General features: G+C 43.4%; 1 protein-coding gene across 1 annotated transcript in view; it reads left to right on the top strand.

Moving 5' to 3' along the window:
- NUP107 (nucleoporin 107) overlaps nt 1-19,060 on the top strand; it is a 50,118-nt gene that overhangs the window by 11,947 nt on the left and 19,111 nt on the right. The window contains exons 12-21 of the mRNA XM_030215426.1: nt 538-651; nt 1,748-1,838; nt 3,587-3,663; nt 6,572-6,631; nt 7,153-7,298; nt 10,234-10,282; nt 12,807-12,876; nt 15,744-15,862; nt 16,297-16,335; nt 17,577-17,727. Coding sequence (XP_030071286.1) covers nt 538-651; nt 1,748-1,838; nt 3,587-3,663; nt 6,572-6,631; nt 7,153-7,298; nt 10,234-10,282; nt 12,807-12,876; nt 15,744-15,862; nt 16,297-16,335; nt 17,577-17,727 — 916 coding nt within the window. The remainder of the gene's footprint in view (nt 1-537; nt 652-1,747; nt 1,839-3,586; nt 3,664-6,571; nt 6,632-7,152; nt 7,299-10,233; nt 10,283-12,806; nt 12,877-15,743; nt 15,863-16,296; nt 16,336-17,576; nt 17,728-19,060) is intronic.

Genomic DNA, 19,060 nt, shown 5'->3' with positions numbered 1-19,060 from the left:
AGTGTAGGGAGAGTGTGCTGTTGGACCCAGCACTGGTGCAAAGTTGCTGGATGGCACCTGGTACAGAACCCATTTCTGTGGAAACTCAGACTCCAGCTGAGTCAGTTCCCAAGGGTGGAGGGAAATCTGTTGTTCAGAGCATTCCTCAGATAATGTTCCACTGCGAATACTGCTGGAGGCAGAGAAATACTAAGGAGCTAAAGACAGCATCGGGGAACTGAATTTGGCTCTGAGCTTTTTATCTCTGTCTCCATCTGCTGGCAGGGGGATATAACCCATCCTTTACTTCTCTGGATTGGTCTGGCATGGATGATGTGTTGAAAAGTTCTCTCTGTACCGCTTTATATTATCAAATATTCTGGATGTGGGACCATGGGTAGAGATTGTCTACAGGACTGCCATGGCAGTATTTGAGAGTTTGAAAAAGTGGTAATCTGATGTAGAGGATCCTGCCCATTAAAAAAACAAAACAAAAAACTTTGAACACAGCAGGCAGTTTATCTATTTGCGATACAAGCTCAAGTTTCTTTCTTGCAGGATCCTGATGCCCCAATTAGGCAGAAAATGCCACTTGAAGACTTGGATCGAGAAGATGACATCCGATTACTGAAATACCTTTTCACGCTCATTCGAGCTGGGATGACAGATGAGGTGAGGCAACACAGGCAATTTCTCATATTTTATTAGTAGGTTCCAAATTTAGCACTGCTGATGCAGATTTGTTTGTGGTCCTAGGGGCGGTTAACCATTAAAACCTTTAATCGCACCGTTGGTCGCGCTTAATCGTGGCATGCATTTTGGGCAATAAAAAACAAAGTTTCAAACAAAATACATGCTTCTTAGCCTGATTTTTTGAAAGTAAAGAAGGCTTCTGAACTAGCTGTGTGTGTATGAATCCCTTGATAACTTTTGTGAGGTGTCCTGTTAACGCCAAATTTCAGGACATAACAGGGAAGGGGAGGGGGGGAGGGACATAAGGATCCACAGCATTCACCAGGAAGATGTGGGAGAACAAATCAGAACAAAACCACCCACTCACACTCCCCTTTTCTATGTTTTTGTTTTTGTTCTTTTGTAATAGCACACGTGGTAAGCATTTTGCTAAATGGAAGACTGTCTACAATAGCAAAAACAAGGTGACATACCTGAGAATTCTCTGCCTTAGATCCATGACATCCCCCAGTGTCGCTCCGCATCCCCCATCCCTTACCTCTAGAGCTGGGCTCGGGCTCTGGATTTTTTTCAGCTTCCTCAGCACTGATCCCCGCCTCCTGGGGATGCTCTGGATACCCCCGTGATCCCTGGGGTGCGTCAGACTCGCTCTGCTCAGCAGACAGTACGTGTTAATTGCCCACTCCTAATTTTATCCCAATGGGAAGAACTTTTCACATCTTCCTTCATGTGTAGTTCTTTCAACATGTCCTTTTCTCTTTCTCTGACCCCATCACTGGTGGTAAGTCATCCTAGATACTTTATTGCAATCCATCATCTGCATTTTGTACACCCCCTCTGCTCCCCTTTCCTATCCTTCACCTTCTTTCGTAGGTTTTAACCGAACCTTTTCCTTTTTTAAATGTAACTTTTTTTTTTTTCTTTGCTTACCAGGAGAAAATACTTTGAATCCATTTACTGGATCAGTTCTCATATGGTTTATGGATGTAGAGTATTTAATGCTATTCTATTGATAGCTCTACTTATGAGAGAAATTAAAGAGAGAGAGTGATAATTTATTCTGCTCTCTCTACAGGCACAGCGTCTGTGCAAACGATGTGGCCAGGCCTGGAGAGCTGCAACTCTGGAAGGTTGGAAACTGTACCATGATCCAAACATTAATGGAGGTACTAGATCAGAGTGTATCAGAATGCAACTGATGCCTGTATTGTAGCGTAAGCTGTCTTTGTAAACTAAGAATCTGAACAATTTTTTTTAGTATAAAACTAGTAAAAAAAGGCCCGTTTCTGACACAAATGAAACGGGCGCTAGCAAGGTTTTCCTCGGAGTGTGTACGTTTGAGAAAGAGAGTGTGTGTGAGAGATGGAGTGTGTGTGTCAGAGAGAGAATGAGAGAGAGACAGAGACAGCGTGTGTGTGTGTTTGTGTAAGAGAGAGTGTGTATGAGAGATGGAGTATGTGTGTCAGAGAGAATGAGAGAGAGACAGAGTTTGTGTGTGGTTGTAAGAGAGAGAGTGTGTGAGAGACAGAGTGTCTGTGTGTGTGAGACTGTGTGTGTGTGTGACAGAGAGATGGAGTGTGTCAGAGTGCATGTGAGAGACAGTGAGTGAGTGTGAGCCCCCACCCCCCCCCCCTCGCAGGGCTCCCCTCCCCACCTCTCTGGTCTCAGGACCCCCTCCCCACCTCCCTCTCCCCTGCCCCCTCTGCAGCCACCCATGTCCAGCAACCTTCCCCTCCCCCCCCTCCAGCTATCCATGTCTAGTGCCCCCCCCCCCCCCCCCCGGCGCATCAAACCCCCTCGCCACCCGCAGCTGCCAGTGGTAACGCTGTCCGGCCGCTGCTGCTTCTCCTGTTGAGCAGCAGCGGCCGCTACAAAAGGAAAAAAAGCGATAAATGTTTTTAAACCCAGCCCAAATCATTCGCAAATGCCCGAGTCTTAAAACGCAGTCTCTGCAGCCGCTCCTCCTCTTGCCTGTCACGTCGCTGCGCTCCTCCGGGGTCTTACTCCAGGGGCAGTGACGTGGAGGCGAGAGGAGGAGTGGCTGCAGAGACTGCATTTTAAGACTCCGGGCATTTGCGAATGATTTGGGCTGGGTTTAAAAACATTTATGTTTTTTTTCCTTTTGTAGCGGCCGCTGCTGCTCAACAGGAGAAGCAGCAGCGACCGGACAGCGTTACCAGTGGCAGCTGTGGGTGGCGAGGGGGTTGATGTGCCCTGGGGGGGGGGGGGGGCTTGGGTGATGCGCCGAGGGGGAGGTTCTGTGGTGCCGCGCTTGTAGTTTTTTGATGCGCCACTCCCTGCCATTTGCTCCAAAGTGGCAGGGAGCGGCGCACTGACAGCTGATTCCCAGACGGGGGGGGGAGGAGTAGGGAAACACGTGGAGCGTGTTTTCCTACTCCTCCCCCTACCTGGAAATCAGCTGTGAGTGACGTCATCCTGGCTACGGAGCCTAGCTCAGCAACTCCAGGAGCCACGGACACAGGCAGTCCCACATTAGAACGTTGGTGTTGAGAATTATTATATAGGATTACTATTATTCGGTATCCAGGCATATTTTACAAGAGCAAGACTATGCATCCTGTCTGTCTCTTGCTTACATTATTTTGACACTATTTTGTGAGTTAGGTTCACATGCAGGGATCTAGAAGGATAGCAGTAGAAAGAGTCGGAGTGCAAGGCACATTCCCGAATCCCTATCTGTTTTCACCCCTCCACCATCCCTATTCCCACTGTTAAAATATTTTTAAGTGGTAGGATGGCAAGGAGCAGGAGTTCATTCTGTTGTTGCATCTCCCTTCTCTGTTGGCCGTGCAAATATGTTTATTGGCTTTAAGCCGGGGGGGGGGGGGGCAGAATCTTTGAGCCATGCTTCTAGCAGGCACTTTCTGACTTAAATTTTCGCTATCATATTCAGGAATACAGCTGGAACCGGTAGAAGGAAATCCGTACAGATATGTCTGGAAAGCTTGCTGTTGGCGAATGGCAGAGGATGTAAGACAAATATTAAGGGAATTCGTTGAGTTTATAAAATGTCGATGTTTAAAAAGCACTTAGACTTTCAGCACCATTCCAGACATCTAAATCTTTAAAATTTGGAGGTGCTGTACATAGAGTGGAGAAGGCAAGCTTCGGGGTGTTCTGGAGCAGGGATGTGAATCAGAGAGACCGGGGTTCAAATTCCACTAACATTCCCTGTGGCCTCGGGCAAGTCACTTTACTCTGCATTGTCTCTGTCACAAAATACTAAATACTACAAATACATGCGGAGGAGCATTTTCGATATGACATCTAAGTCGGACTTTGGACATTTTTGCACTAAACGTCCCAAATCCGACTAGAAAATATAGCCATTTTCGAAACAGCAAAACATCTATCTTTCTTTATTTATTTTTTTCAAAAATGGCCATGTGCAAGATGTTTTGTGCTGTATGCGTTTTATCTTTTTGGCGACCTGTGAATTGATCGCAGTGCTGTGGAGGCTGCTGCTTTTATTGTCTTTTGCTACAGCACCAGACGATAAGTTTGGTATCTACTGACTGTGACTCCTCCCCCCCCCCCCCCCCCCCCCCCCCCCGATATATAAAGTTTTTCATAAACATCTTACTAGATTTAGATGGTAGTCTATATTGATGATATGCACTACCACTTGATGTGAAAGAAATGCGCGAACTAACACTTTCGGAAATCACTGAAGACTTGCCTCTTCAACAAGGCATACTTTAATGCAATACCACTTTATCTCTTATTCCAAATATGATCTCTTTATGCTTGATGGCTTAATCTACTATGCCACTCATGATCTTTAATGTAATACCACTTAGCAGAGTTTAAAAAGGGGTTGGACGGTTTCCTAAAGGACAAGTCCATAAACCGCTACTAAACGGACTTGGAAAAATCCAAAATCCCAGGAATAACATGTATAGAATGTTTGTACGTTTGGGAAGCTCACCAGGTGCCCTTGGCCTGGATTGGCCGCTGTCGTGGACAAGATGCTGGGCTCGATGGACCCTTGGTCTTTTCCCAGTATGGCATTACTTATGTACCACTTGTATTTCTCACTCTGGAATGGCGATCGCCATGACGGAACAATGTAAGCCACATTGAGCCTGCAAATAGGTGGGAAAATGTGGGATACAAATGCAGCAAATAAATAAATATGGACTGGGACGGCCCTGTTTCTCTCTTTAGATCCTATTCTTGCAGCTGTTCGGTAGCTGGAGCCCCTGCAGAGGTAGCACTCTTAACCCCTAAGGAAGAAAAGTCCCAGATGTTTGCTCAGGAGCAGTGTACACTAACTCAAGAGAGCTTGTGCTTTTGTTGGGTGGGGGGGTGGGGGGGGGGGGGGGAGTTGTCATTTGGCCGTCTGAGCTAGAGAACTGTCACTGGATCAGTGCAGGGAGAAGAATTAAAAATAACGAATCTCCAGTAGCTACAGATAAAGGCAAACAGCATTGTGCTAATAGGGGTAAGTTTCAGTTCCAGCAACAGCGAGAAGAAAAACCTCCACAGCACATCAGGCAGTCAAAAACAGCGATGGTGGTGAAAGAAAGGAGGCGCCGCCAAAGCAATCACGCAATCAAATATATTGAAAGGAAACCCGACTTGGCCACGTTTCGGCTTGTAACCTGCATCAGGGGTCATCTGGTTCTCAAAGTGGAATGGACACGCATCAACTGTTGGTCACTCCTTAGTGATTGTTTCATTGGCTCATCAAAACAGCCTCCTACTCATGGCTACAAACCGAAACTTGGCCAAGTTGGGTTTTCTTTCAGTTCAATTGTTGTGGGATTGGTTTGGCAGCTCCTCCTTCCTTTCACCACCTTTTGCTGTTGTTGTAGGTTTCAGTTCACCTGCAAGAAAGAGAAATATATATGAACTATAATTAAGCCTCATTATTCAAAACAGAAAAAGAAGTTCCACTCAGGAGTAAAGGAGTCTGTATTTTGGGATGCTCGTCAACACATATATGTGGATCAAGAAAAAAAACAAACTCACTCCAGGATCCCCTGACGTGTACTGAAAACTGATGTGGATAAGACATTAAACATAGAAATTATTTATTTATTTATTTATTTTTTTGGGGGGGGGGGGGGGGGGAGAGCTTCCAGATATGGTGATCTTCATAGGCTGCCGCCTTCTTGGAAGTATACTGACATGGGGGAACTGTTGGTCATCTGGAAGGCTTGTGTCCAGTCCCTGCTCTGATAAGAAACACTAATGCATTGGTCTTTACATGTGCCATGCTCGGAAGTATGAAAATTTGAAAGTCAACGCTACCGTGTTTCCCCAAAATAAGTCACTGTCTTATATTTATTTTTCCTCCCCAAAACACGCTAGGTCTTATTTTCGGGGGGATGTCTTATTTTCAGGGAAACATCGGTCGCCCCCCCTCCGTCGCTCCCGGAACTAACCTGAAGCTCCTTTCACCTTCGCAAGTTCAGATTCGGAGCAGCAAGCAGCAGCAGGGCAGACCTCTCCTTCCTTCCGTGCCCCGCCCTCGCATGATGTTATGTTACGTCGGGCGAGGGCAGGACACAGAAGGAAGGAGAGGTCTGCCATGCTGCTGCTCCGAATCCGAACTTGCGAAGGTGAAAGGAGCTTCAGGTTAGTTCCAGGAGCGACGGAGGGGGGGACCTGGCGACCTCAGGTGGGGGGGGGGGGGCGACCTTGGGTGGCTGTCAGCGGCCCTGCTTAAAAAAAAAGTTTGGTAGGTCTTACTTTTGGGGGGATGTCTTATATTTTAAATTTGCAGGAAAACCCCGGTAGGTCTTATTTTCGGGGTTGGTCCTATTTTCGGGGAAACACGGTAGTTGTAGCCTAGTGAATATTATTGAAATGCTGAAGATGTGAAGAGAGTTAAATTGTTTAGTAGTTGACTGTTGGCCTTAAACGTTTTTAGGAGCAGTTCAGTCGATACGAAAGAGCAATCTACGCAACACTCAGTGGGAATCTCAGACACGTGAGTGGTATTATTATCTCGCTTTTTATTTATTTATTTTTGTAAATCACCATGGAGTGTCCTGTCCATTGCTGGGAATGCACTTCCTCTGATAATGTGACCTATAACAGCATTTGCAGGTGGCGGCTTTTCTATGTGTTTGGCTGTTTGACTAGCAAGCTTGTAGGGTAAACTAATTTTGGCATGTGGATTTTGCTGTTCTTGGGCTAGTTATGTCTTGTATGTGCCACCTCCATGGTTTTCCGTCTTGCTGCCTTTTCGAGACTGCGAGGGTGCCTTTATTTGTTGTTATTTTATTCGTTTTGTTTTCTTGGGATACTGTTTGTGGATCTTTTTGTCTTTTTGCAGCTTTATTGGATTTCTTGATTAGGTTTAATGCTTGATGTGTGATTGTAAATGGAACGGAAAACAATATGATGCATTGTTCACATGATGGACTTTGCTATTGTGTTTAAGAGTAAAGCTAGAAGTTCCTTGTCGGATGTTTTTAACACAACATGCATTCATTTAATTTTGCTTAGCTTCTTCCAGTGTGTGACACCTGGGAAGACACCGTCTGGGCACACTTCAGGGTCATGGTGGACAGTCTCGTAGAGCAGGAGATTCGGGTGTCAGTGATGAGCACTTATGAGACCGAAGAGCTGCCCAGGGAGTACCTGGATGCAAAGTAAGCTGCCATGTACTGTGAATGTGTGTGTGTGCTGAGCTCAAAATTTCTAAATCCTGGAAGGTTTCACTGTTAAACCATTCTTTTTTAAAATCATTAAAGCTGCTCCTTTGCAGTTTGTATGGTGCAAAGGGAGGTTTTATGTGCACGCAGAGACTTGTGTTCTTTCTCCTGTTAAGACCCCTCTCCTTGGTGATCCTTGAACTGACAGGCAGGTGGCAGCCTAACTCCTGCTGAGCCCTGTAGTTTACGCTGGCTAGGAGTCACAGGTGAACCAAAGTGAAGCTTGGAATGTAAACTGTATTACCTGAGAGGTGGTTACACCACACCCTAGTTCTCCTACCTTGGGAAAAGTGAGAGGATAACTCCTTGAGGTATTATATCGCCCCCTGAAGCAGCCCTGCTAGGCGAAACATGGCCGTGTCGGGTATCCTTTTACCTACTCTCTTCAATAAAGACTTGTAAAGGTCATCTTCCACCGTGTCTGCTGATTCATCTTCCATTTTAACGGAGGAGGGAACGATCCACTAAGTCAGAAGCAGATGATAAATCACATTGAAACAATAGCGCACTTTTCCCTTCGTGTAATAATAACCTTACTTTACCCAAAAGAGAGCTTATAACTATTTCTGTACTAAAAAAAAAAATGTCCGAAAGCCGTCTGAGAAGTGTAAAGAACATCAATATTGTGTTAACTGTACCGTCAGTAGATCTGGCAATTTAACAAAATACGGAATTGAGGGCACAGGCTTCTAATTGATTCTGGTTGTTTTAAATCTTTTAAAATGGGGAGGTTATAATTATTTCCCCAAATTTATTACCCAGAGATAATTGTAATTCAATCCAATAAATGGACCCAAAATGATAGTGTTGCCAATTCCATCAAATACGAAGGACAAATATATCCAACACACAAATAAAGTTTAAGTTTAATAATTTAGGACCTCTTTTCCTAAGGCACGCTACCATTTTTAGTGCACGCTAATATTTAGGGCTCACTAAATGTTAAGAGGGGTCCATAGGAATATATGGACGTTTCTAATGTGTAGCATGCCCTAAATATTAGCACGCACTAAAAACGGTAGCGTGCCTTAGTAAGAGACCCCCTTACATTCCGCCTTTATTCCACTTAATACATACATAATCTCCACATAAACAATTGACACACAAAATACAGTCTTGGCAGGTCATAAACATTTAATCCAGTGTTCTGTAGGCTTTTACAAAATAAATGGCCCCTTCTTAAATTTTTTCAGATCTGCTATCAAATTTGATCTGCTTGGGTAACTGATTCCACACTGATGGACCGTCAATAGAGAAAACACTCTTTCTTGTTTCCTCAAAATGTAACTTTCTCAGAGCCGGAATTTGCAGAGTTAGCGTTCAATATGGAACATAAAATTTAAGTACTGTTGACAATGATGATCTGACTCCTGGTTTAAAGCTTTATGTATCGTGAGTAATATTTTGAACAAATAATGTTCTTGCACTGCTAGCCAGTGTACTTGTTTTAAAAACCTGAAGTTAATTGATTGGAAACGAGAGCAGCTTGATTATAAGCCAGCTCTGGCATTTTTGTATAATATATAATAAGTTTAATTTTGTAGCTGGCATCCCCAAATACAAAAAACAGAAGAAACCAGTCTTTGCAAGGAAATCAACAAGAAACAAAACAGCAAAGATGACCAACAAAAGCAAAAAACAAAAAACATAAAAATAAAATATATATATATAAAAAAACGTCAAAATTTAAAATTAATCATAAGATATGTGTTTAAAAGATGAATACATCAAAATCAAAAAATTACATAAAAAAGGTGACACTTTGGATGTAAAAATGAAAAATCAACTTTATTAGCCAAACTGTAGCAAGGAGAAAGGAACTCGACACAGCTGGCTAATAAAGTTGATTTTTCATTTTTACATCCAAAGTGTCACCTTTTTTATGTAATTTTTTGATTTTGATGTATTCATCTTTTAAACACATATCTTATGATTAATTTTAAATTTTGACGTTTTTTTATATATATATATATATTTTATTTTTATGTTTTTTGTTTTTTTGCTTTTGTTGGTCATCTTTGCTGTTTTGTTTCTTCCATCCCCAAATACAAAACAGTGCAGTAGTCTAATAATAAGATTCTGTGCACAACTGATGCAGGATCATAGTTACATTTTATGTGTGATTACAAAGTCACTTCTTGATTCATATGTGGTTTTATTGAACCAAGGGTATATGGTAGAACATAAACCATAAATTTCAGGCAGAGGGTGGTGTACTTTTTATTTTTTGCAAAAAACTAGTTATTGTTTAAAGAAATTCTGGTATCCCTGTTTGGTGACTGACTTGATAATACTGAGAACAAAAAAAAGTGGGTTAATAAATTTGAAAATGATAAATCATATGTTCAAAAAAAAATGAAATTGACTGAGAACTTGGCAAGAAATATAGAAATAGATTTAAAAAAAGAAGATAAAATATCGGAACCAAACAAGGAGATTCCTATTCTCATGGTCCAGAAAATTATAATATAATGAGCCCTGAAGGAAAGGGAGGGGCCAAGATAGATGGGGTCCAGGAGAAGGCCACAGAGAGGGAAGTACTGCCCAAGTCTACTATTCTAAACTTTTATACTTATAGTCTGAGTGTAAATGTAAAGTCCCACCTTATAGAATTAACCCCATGTGTTGTCTGATCCAGTGAGTGTCAGGTGATCATGAGACCCTTCCTCTCTGAGCCCAGTTTGGGAGAATTGCTGCTGAGTTGATGGATAAAGTATATATAGGGCACTGTGTTTACGTTTAGACATACCAGACAGTACAGAGGGGGTTGTGGAAGTGGATGGGGGGAAACCAGCTTCCACTGGAAGTTTGCATGTGAAGCTCATTCTTTCATTTAATAGACCTGCTTTTCCTTTTGTTTTTCACCCTCAAGCTGGACTTTAGAAAAAGTGTTTGAAGAACTTCAGGCCACAGATAAAAAGGTATACAATTAAAATGTATCCTTTCTTTGGAGGTTTTTCTTTTTTTTATCCTTTTTCTTGTTCTCTGCAGTCAGTTTGTTCCCATTCTCCCATACTGGCATGAAAAAGCCACCAAAGTCTACAATGGACAAAATGCCTCTCATGTTAATGTTGCTGCAGCTTTTGCACTGTTCCAGTTTGTACCGGCTCTTCTGTTTGAAATAACATTAGCATTGGATTGAAATAATGTTACCTAAACAATTTAGCCCGTTTTCTGACTTTGCAAATTTGGATAAGTTTACAAAATAGCATTTTACATAACATTTAAAGTAAAATCTAACATTTGAGGTGATGGCAGAGTCTGTAGCCATGTAACCTGTTTGCAGCTGTTGTATGAATAGAGGAAACTGTATCGGGAAACAGCTGCTGTAACAGATGTTTTTACAAAGTATCTGGGAGCAGGCAGATGCCAAGAACAGACCTTCTTTTCTCTTGTTTGTGACTCCAGCTTGGTGTGCATGTGTCTGTTTTCTTCAAGTTATATATTTATTGAAATGTAGAATTACAGTGAAACAAGCATTGCAAAAGGAATTGAGTGTTTCCTTAGTATCTTCACCAGACCAGTCCAGAATCTGAGGGTTGTGCCTGTCAGCCAACATGGGCTCTACCATATAAGGGAATTATGCCATCTCAGGTGTTCAGTGGAGCTCCTGGCCCGATTATGGAAGACATCTCCTGGCCCAGTTGAAGAACTGGTAACCGACTGAGGAAATAAGATGCTCCATTTCTAAATTTGCTTTAAAAAAAAAAAAAAGGAACTTTGGGGCATTATGGTAGCCATTTTAATGCAGCTGACACACCAGGTAGGAGTGGACATTGATCCTGCCCATTTCCCCACTAGACCACTACGAATCGGTTAGGTAAGCCCACACAACTGTAGGGGGGGGGGGTCCTTGATACTCCATGGGGAGGTGGAGGGAGGGAGCGAGGTCCTGCAGGGAGGCCATGGTAATTGAATAAATAGGACCACATAAAAATCAGTCATCTTTATGCGGTTCACCATAGCCGGTTAATTGCTGAATATCGCACTTAACCGGCTGTGGTATTGCTGGCTCCGTAAACCTGGAAATTCAATACTGGCCTTGACCCGGTATTGAATTGCCAAGTATAAGCAGCGGTCAGCAAGAAAATATGATCACCAACAGAAATAATATGCAAAATTCTTCTATTGATGGTCTAACTGGACTCCCACTCCTGTTGGATTGTTTCCTTACTCTGTATATACCGGCTTGTACTCTTCAATCCTCACAGCAAAATTATTAGTTATTCCCACCATCAGACAAATTGCCTGTGATTCTTCCAAAGGAACAACCACCAAAGTGGAGAAACTAGAACTGCTGCGAGAGGAAATATGTAGCAGCAGGGGAGTAGCGTGATCAACAAAGACACTTCCAAAAAGCCGAGACGGAAAGTAGAAAATTGTTCTTTAATGGTAGATAAGGCTCGACACGGCATTGTTTGCCGAAACATGGTGCCGTATTGAGTCTTATCTACCATTAAAGAACAATTTTCTACTTTCCGTCTCATTGGCTTTTTGGAAGTGTCTTGATGACGCTACTCCCCTTCTGCTGCTATGATTCTTCCCGCCATCATATTTTTTCTGTTGTTGACCCAACTTTATGGAATGTTCTTCCCTTTTCTCTGCGCTTGGAAACTTCTTTAGTTTAAATATAAAGCAGCACATAAAACTTTTTTATTTCATGGTTCTTTTGATTGATCTGCCTCACAGTCATTTCAGGCACAAAACAGGAAAACAAACCTTCCACAGATGATCACAGGCAGTACACAAGAGTGGAAGACGCCAAACACAATTCCCAAGTTGATTAGTAAAAACGTTTATTGTCCAATTATATATAATGGTGCTGACAAAGTGAACCCAACACATGCCATGTTTTGGTGCCCAAGCCTCCTTCAGGGGTTCTTCTCAGCCAGCCAAAAGAGCATAAGGCAATGTAAGCATCGAGGCGCTAAAGCACAGAAGCTTAGCAGCGCAAACTTCAGTGAAGATACAAAACACACGTCCTCCAGTTGAGAGCCTAAGTTGGGTTCAGTTTGTCAGTACCATTATATAATTGAGCAATAAACGATTTTACTGATCAACTTTGGAACTGTGTACGGCATCTTCCATTCTTGTGTACTGCCAGTCATTTCAGGCGCCAGCATGCAAGAGACACTTCCTTACCCCATCCCTCTTTTCCCCCTATTTCCCGTTTATTCTATTTCCTTTTCACCCATCTCGCTCACTATATTTATAACTAGTTAGTCCTTTTAGTTCTGTTTTTACTGTACAATTTGTAAACTGCCTATTGATGGGCGGTATATCAAGCCTCAAATAAACTGAAATTTGAATATCGGACCCAATGTTTTTAGGAAAATGTGGACTGGCAGCTCAGAAATCTAGTGTTCTGCTGATAAAGTCTAGTCATGTGTTTCAGAAGGATGGAACTTTTTTTTTTTTTTAACGCATCTACCTGTTGCTTTTCAGAGAGTGTTGGAAGAAAACAAAGAACACTATCATGTTATTCAAAAGTTCATCATCCTGGGAGGTGTTGATGGTAAGATTCAGTGCTTTGGGGTTTTGAAGGACGTTTACCAGAATTGGTCCTTTTGCTGCATTGTAGATGAGACATTGGTGGGTATAAAAATGGACAAGGAAGGTATCCAGTGAGCTGCACTGTAGTAGCCATGGTGGAGGAGTGGCCTAGTGGTTAGGGTGGTGGACTTTGGTCCTGGGGAACTGAGTTCGATTCCCGCTTCAGGCACAGGCAGCTCCTTGTGACTCCGGGCAAGTCACTTAACCCTCCATTGCCCCATGTAAGCCGCATTGAGCCTGCCATGAGTGGGAAAGCGCAGGGTACAAATGTAACAAAAATAAAATAGATACTATTGGAGATTCTACATGGAATGTTGCTATTCCACTAGCAACATTCCATGTAGAAGGCTGCGCAGGCTTCTGTTTCTGTGAGTCTGACGTCCTGCACGTACAGTGGTGGAAATAAGTATTTGATCCCTTGCTGATTTTGTAAGTTTGCCCACTGACAAAGACATGAGCAGCCCATAATTGAAGGGTAGGTTATTGGTAACAGTGAGAGATAGCACATCACAAATTAAATCCGGAAAATCACATTGTGGAAAGTATATGAATTTATTTGCATTCTGCAGAGGGAAATAAGTATTTGATCCCCCACCAACCAGTAAGAGATCTGGCCCCTACAGACCAGGTAGATGCTCCAAATCAACTCGTTACCTGCATGACAGACAGCTGTCGGCAATGGTCACCTGTATGAAAGACACCTGTTCACAGACTCAGTGAATCAGTCAGACTCTAACCTCTACAAAATGGCCAAGAGCAAGGAGCTGTCTAAGGATGTCAGGGACAAGATCATACACCTGCACAAGGCTGGAATGGGCTACAAAACGGGCGGAATGGGCGAGAAGGAGACAACTGTTGGTGCCATAGTAAGAAAATGGAAGAAGTACAAAATGACTGTCAATCGACAAAGATCTGGGGCTCCACGCAAAATCTCACCTCATGGGGTATCCTTGATCATGAGGAAGGTTAGAAATCAGCCTACAACTACAAGGGGGGAACTTGTCAATGATCTCAAGGCAGCTGGGACCACTGTCACCACGAAAACCATTGGTAACACATTACGACATAACGGATTGCAATCCTGCAGTGCTCGCAAGGTCCCCCTGCTCCGGAAGGCACATGTGACAGCCCGTCTGAAGTTTGCCAGTGAACACTTGGATGATGCCGAGAGTGATTGGGAGAAGGTGCTGTGGTCAGATGAGACAAAAATTGAGCTCTTTGGCATGAACTCAACTCGCTGTGTTTGGAGGAAGAGAAATGCTGCCTATGACCCAAAGAACACCGTCCCCACTGTCAAGCATGGAGGTGGAAATGTTATGTTTTGGGGGTGTTTCTCTGCTAAGGGCACAGGACTACTTCACCGCATCAATGGGAGAATGGATGGGGCCATGTACCGTACAATTCTGAGTGACAACCTCCTTCCCTCCGCCAGGGCCTTAAAAATGGGTCGTGGCTGGGTCTTCCAGCACGACAATGACCCAAAACATACAGCCAAGGCAACAAAGGAGTGGCTCAGGAAGAAGCACATTAGGGTCATGGAGTGGCCTAGCCAGTCACCAGACCTTAATCCCATTGAAAACTTATGGAGGGAGCTGAAGCTGCGAGTTGCCAAGCGACAGCCCAGAACTCTTAATGATTTAGAGATGATCTGCAAAGAGGAGTGGACCAAAATTCCTCCTGACATGTGTGCAAACCTCATCATCAACTACAGAAGACGTCTGACCGCTGTGCTTGCCAACAAGGGTTTTGCCACCAAGTATTAGGTCTTGTTTGCCAGAGGGATTAAATACTTATTTCCCTCTGCAGAATGCAAATAAATTCATATACTTTCCACAATGTGATTTTCCGGATTTAATTTGTGATGTGCTATCTCTCACTGTTACCAATAACCTACCCTTCAATTATGGGCTGCTCATGTCTTTGTCAGTGGGCAAACTTACAAAATCAGCAAGGGATCAAATACTTATTTCCACCACTGTACGTGCAGGACGTCAGACTCACAGAAGCAGAAGCCTGCGCGGCCACATTGGTGATCTGCAAGGGCCGACTTCTAGTGGAATAGCAACATTCCATGTAGAATCTCAAATAGTAGCAACAGTGGAGGAGTGGCCTAGTGGTTAGGGTGGTGGACTTTGGTCCAGGGGAACTGAGGAACTGAGTTTGATTCTCACTTCAGGCACAGGCAGCTCCTTGTGACTCTGGGCAAGTCACTTAACCCTCCATTGCCCCATGTAAGCCGCATTGAGCCTGCCATGAGTGGGAAACTGTGCGAGGTGACTGGGGTGAACGATGTAATGAAAATGGACCACTGCATTTTACGCCAGTGGGAGTTCAGAACTCTATACATCAATTTGCTGCTCAGTTGTTTGTGGCAAGCAAGCTGGTACTGGCAGCGGCCTGGAAACAACCATCTCTTCTGGATATACAAGCAGTTTTGTGTAAGTTGGGCTATATTTGCTTGGTGTCAAAACTTGCGGCCTTAAGGACAGGACGTTTGCTGCAACACTATAAAACTTGGGATATTTATGAACAATGGTCATATTCTCAGAACGTCTCTATCTAGTTGCATGTACAGAGTGAAGGGGAAGGTTGAGTCGATGGAGTTATTAGGGAGGGAGGGAGGGGAGAGATGAGACAAGAGCATACGAATATGTTATGAATGGCTATTGTATGTTATGCTTTAAGGTTCGTATTGTTATTTAGTTTATTATTGAAAACAATAAAAAAATAAATGGTAGAAAAGAAACTGAACTTCAGCATATAACTTCTGTCATCCACTAATGGTGAATGTTTTTACCTCTGGGCTGAAACTCTTTGTCGATTTTATAGGTTTAATGGATGAATTCAGTGAGTGGCTTTCAAGGGGAAGGACTCCGCTGCCAGGGCACCTCCTCCGCTTCATGACTCACCTCATTCTGTTCTTCCGAACCTTGGGCTTGGAGACAAAGGTATTTTATGTCACTCTCGGGTCCCGGGAGAGTAAATGAAAGCTCTGTGCTAAGCTAGTACCATTTCTAGTTGTGAATCTGAGTTTAGACCAGTTCTCGCAGTTAGAGGAGAGAGGGGGCATTGCACCAACAGCTGTCTTTCAGATAAGATCTTTCACTGCCCTTGGATTTTTCATAAACGGTTGGCAGTTTTGGTGCTGGTTTTTATTAACTGGTAACGATGGTCTTTTTGTTTAGGCATTGAGGGGTATAATCCTTGACTTTAAATGTATTTACTATTCTGTGAAAAGCTAATTAATGCTCTTATGCATAAATTCATTACCTTATAGTAATGCAAAATAAACCAAAATATAACGTGTGTGTATGTCTTTTTAGTCTTCCCTCTATCATTAACATTTGTTTTGGGGGTTTTTTCCCCTCCCTCCTCCTTTCAGGAAGAAGTTTCTGTTGAGGTTTTAAAGACCTACATCCAGGTAAGGTTACTTTCAGCATTTTAATCCCATCTCTTGCAAGCTTACTACATAAATACATAAGTATTGCCATACTGGGAAAGACCAAAGGTCCATCAAGCCCAGCATCCTGTTTCCAACAGTGGCCAATCCAGGTGACAAATATCTGGCAAGATCCCCAAAAAGTACAAAACATTTTATACTGCTTATCCCAGAAATAGTGGATTTTCCCCTAGTCCATTTAATAATGGTCTATGGACTTTTCCTTTAGGAAGCCGTCCAAACCTTTTTAAAACTCTGCTAAGCTACCCACCTTTACCACATTCTCTGTCTTGCACATTCACAGTCTGACTCAAAAGGGTGATGTGGCACCTATGTCAATAGGGCTTCTTGCCTACCCCTTGCAACGGCTCTACTGGTGGTAGTTTAAACCAAAAGTGATGCTTTTCAAAGGACGGCCCATCAAGCCAGCATCCTGTTTCCAACAGTGGCCAATCCACGTTACAAGTACCTGGCAAGATCCTAAAACAGTACAATACATTTTATGCTGCTTATCCTAGAAATAAGCAATGGAATTTTCCCCAAGTTCATTTTAATAATGGCTTATGGACTTTTCTTTTAGGGAGCCATCCAAACCATTTTTAAACCCCGCTAAGCTAATAGCTTTTACTACATTCTGTGGCAGTGAATTCCAGAGTTTAATTACACATTGAGTGAAGAAATATTTTCTCAGATTTGTTTTCAATTTACTACTATGTAGCTTCATTGCGTGCCCTCTAGTCCTAGTATTTTTGGAAAGCGTAAACAAGCGATTCACGTCTACCTGTTCCACTCCACTCATTATTTGTTGTGGAAAGGTGGAGTGATGGAGTCCCTGATGAGCCCAGAGGACTGATTGACATTTGAAAGTTGCAGGCCCAAGAGATAAGGGTAGAGAAATGTGATCACAAGACTGAGCCATGAGACTTAACTGTTGACACATTATTGCTCATTCTATGATGACGACCCAGAATTTGATATCACACTGTACATGTTTAAATTGTTCTTTGAGTAATCTTTGAGCCGCACAGACCTTATATACATGGGGTGCATAGGATCAAACTTAGGAGGAGATTTACTGATCCTCCAGGGAAGTTGCACTGGTTTGGTTTCACTTGATTGACTACCTTTAGTGTCAGCTAGTAAAATGTATCTCTCTATATAATATGCATTGCGGACATCTGTATGTCTCTGTTAAACGTGTGTATGTGTTTTTCATTCTACAGCTGTTGATAAATGACAAGCACACTGATCTAATTGCTTTTTACGTCAGCCACTTGCCTCAGGAGCTTGCTATTGTGCAGTATGCTATGTTTTTGGAAGGTGTTACGGACTCGGAACAGCGTCAGCATTGCCTGGAACTGGCCAAAGAGGCAGGTGAGGTCTCTGCACTCTGACCTTATAGCTCTACACTTGCTGCAAAGGAAAGCAAAGATCTGGGCTGCTGAATTTCACAGAAGATTGAAACGTTATGAGTGACCTGGTCTGTTCATGTTTTCGAACCAATGTGTGCTACATCTCCACAACACGAACAGTGTTATTTTAATCGTATTCATTGTATTTTATCAAGTTGAGTATGGATGCTCAGATTTCAGCTGCAGCTAGCTCATTTTTTTTATACATCTGATTTGACAACTAAATCAGATTTTTTTAGGCTTAATAATAGAGAAATTTTATGCCATGCATTTATTGCTTTCAAACTAAACCATTTAAGCTTCAAAAATCCATATTCAAGAAGGTGTTGAGCTCTGTGTAACTTCAAAGGATATGGCCGCTCAGTTCCTAAAGTTTTATCCGAATTTATATACCTCAACCATTGATCCTACTAGGGTTTCAGTTATTTTCTGAGGTCTTTAATACCAGCCACTATCGAAATCCCAGATAGAAATGAGGGAGAAGAAATTAGGAGGGCTATTAAAGGCCTTAAACAAAGTAAAGTCCCCGGAATTGACAGGATCACATCTAAGCTTTATTTTATACTAGACTTTGAGCCCGTAAAAACGGGCTATTATAGGAAGGGGGGGTTGAAAGGCCCGCCCCCACCGCTGAGTTCGCCGCTGCCCCTCCCCCTCCGAGTTCGCGCCCCCCCCCCACCGAGCCCGCGCCCCCCCCCCCCCCCACCGAGCCGTCACCACCCACCTTTCACCCGGCCGGGCCCTCGCTCCGCTATTGAAACAGCGAGGGTCCGGGAACGCAGCACTGAGCTCTGCTGAGCTGCCGACGTCGGCCTTCGTTCTTCTTCTCTGCCTGTCCCGCCCTCGTGTGATGTAACGTCGTCGAGGGCGGGACAGAGGCAGAGAAGAAGGAAGGGCGATGTCGGCAGCTCAGCAGAGCTCAGTGCTGCATTCCCGGACCCTCGCTGTTTCAATAGTGGAGCGAGGGCGGCGACTCGGGTGGGGGGAGCGTTAGACGGCGGTGTCCCTCCCTCAGCAATGCGCAGTACAGACCCTCTGTGTTCCGCCCCCCTCCCCCCCCCCCCCGTCATCACGTATTGACGTGGGGGCGGGGCAGAGAAGGTCTCTACTGCGCATTTGCGAGTGAGTACGGTCACTCGCCGTTTATATGTTTGATTTGACTAGCTCTTAACCCCATGGCTCCTGTTACATCAAACTTTCATCCAAAGTCACAGCAGTGCAGATTTCTTTACTGAAGCTATAATTGTTGTTTTTCTTGAGCTGGGCAGAGACCCAAGTTGGTGAAAAACTACAGA

This window comes from Microcaecilia unicolor, chromosome 9, assembly GCF_901765095.1.
Source record: "Microcaecilia unicolor chromosome 9, aMicUni1.1, whole genome shotgun sequence".
In the NCBI taxonomy this organism is placed as follows: domain Eukaryota; kingdom Metazoa; phylum Chordata; class Amphibia; order Gymnophiona; family Siphonopidae; genus Microcaecilia; species Microcaecilia unicolor.
Note: the sequence above shows the minus strand (reverse complement) of the source record. Positions and strands in the feature narration are given on the sequence as shown.